The following is a 1,681-nucleotide window of genomic DNA, read 5'->3' as shown; positions in this document are numbered from 1 at the left end:
AGAAGGCAGTATGGTTGGACTATCTTTCATTTCGGTATTTGTTTCCCTAGTGCTTAGCACAGTACTTGGCACATAGTAGGAACTTAATAAATATTTATTAAATGACTGAAAGAATGTCACACCAGGACAGCCTCTGTATAAAATAGCAGTCGATCACTGAGCTCAGTGCAGAGGAGTCAGTGAATATCAGTGAAGCAGTCTAATAAGAGAGAAGTCCAAATTCATGAGTTGAGGATTCCAGGGAAGCCAAGATTCCTCCCTTGGATGGCTGTCTTCATATGAGTATCTGTTTCTTCATCTTTGTCCTTCCTTGGCTCTCTCTGTTCTGGGTGTAGGGGGATGAGGTAGAGGAAGGGGTCAACTCCTCCAAACAATGACACCTTCCATTTTCATTTCAGCTATGAAGGACGTTAAGGAAAGGGGAAACCAAACAGGTGTCACTGAATTCATCTTCCTGGGGTTTTCCAACCACCCAGAACTGCAGGGATTGTTCTTCCTGATATTTTTGGTTGTATACCTGGTAACTCTTCTGGGGAACCTTCTCATATTAACAGCAATCAGAATTAACCCTGTTCTTCATACTCCTATGTATTATTTCCTCAGCAACTTGTCCTTCCTGGACATCTGCTACACCTCCACCACTGTCCCCATCATGCTGGTGAACTTTTTCCGAGAGAAGAAGACCATTACCTATGAAGGTTGTCTGTCCCAGTTATTCTTCCTTGTCACTTTTGCAGGTTCTGAATGTGTCCTGTTGGCTGCTATGGCTTATGACAGATTTATAGCCATTTGTCATCCATTACGCTACCCAGTTCTCATGAGCAAGAGGATCTGTGGCTACTTAGCAGCTGGGTCCTGGACGTGTGGGTTAGTCAGTTCTCTGACACACACAGGGCTCATGGCAACTCTCACTTTGTGTGGTCCTAACCAGATCAGCCATTTTCTCTGTGATATCCCCCTACTCCTGAAGCTCTCCTGCTCAGATACTTCAGCCAATGAGGTTGCAGTGTATGTAACCAGTGCAATCTTTGGTCTGAGCCCCTGCCTCTTCACTGCTGTGTCCTATATGCTCATTATCTCTGCCATCTTGAAAATCCAGTCTACTCAAGGGCGGAAAAAAGCCTTCTCCACCTGTGCCTCTCACCTCACTGTGGTGATCCTCTACTATGGAACCATCAACTTCAACTACGACCGGCCCAGATCAGGGTATTCCCTAGATATGGTCATCCTGGTCTCTGTCCTCTTCTGTATTATTACCCCCATGTTAAATCCCATCATCTATAGCCTCAGAAACAAGGAAGTCAAAGTTGCCTTGAGGAAACTTTGTGAAGGGTATATTTTACCCAGTGATTCCAGTGTTCAAATCCATTCTTAACCTGGAGTCCATGAACTTGGTCTGAAAAAAGTTAATGATTTTCAACATAATTGGTTTCCTTTGTATTTTTATGTATTTGATGCATTTAACAACTTTATTCTCCACCATCACACAGTCCTTTCTGTTCTTTCCATCCTCCATTTTTATCTTCAATCTTTACCTATCTACTGGTTGCTTCCTTACTACCAACAAACATGCCCCATTTCTCTTCACCTGCGAAAAACCCTCTATAACCCTATGTCTATCACCTCATATCTTTCCTTCTGTGGCTAGACTGCTTGAGAAGGCCATCTAAAATCAGTGCCT

General features: G+C 43.4%; 1 protein-coding gene across 1 annotated transcript; it reads left to right on the top strand.

The window, feature by feature from the left end:
- The first annotated feature begins 400 nt into the window (after positions 1–400).
- LOC118855863 (olfactory receptor 5V1-like) lies at positions 401–1,375 on the top strand. Its single transcript, XM_036765896.1, has one exon. It carries the CDS (start codon positions 401–403, stop codon positions 1,373–1,375), a length of 975 nt encoding a protein of 324 aa, XP_036621791.1.
- Positions 1,376–1,681: the final 306 nt, after the last annotated feature.

The sequence above is a fragment of the Trichosurus vulpecula genome, chromosome 7, assembly GCF_011100635.1.
Source record: "Trichosurus vulpecula isolate mTriVul1 chromosome 7, mTriVul1.pri, whole genome shotgun sequence".
NCBI classification, from domain to species: Eukaryota; Metazoa; Chordata; class Mammalia; order Diprotodontia; family Phalangeridae; genus Trichosurus; species Trichosurus vulpecula.
Note: the sequence above shows the minus strand (reverse complement) of the source record. Positions and strands in the feature narration are given on the sequence as shown.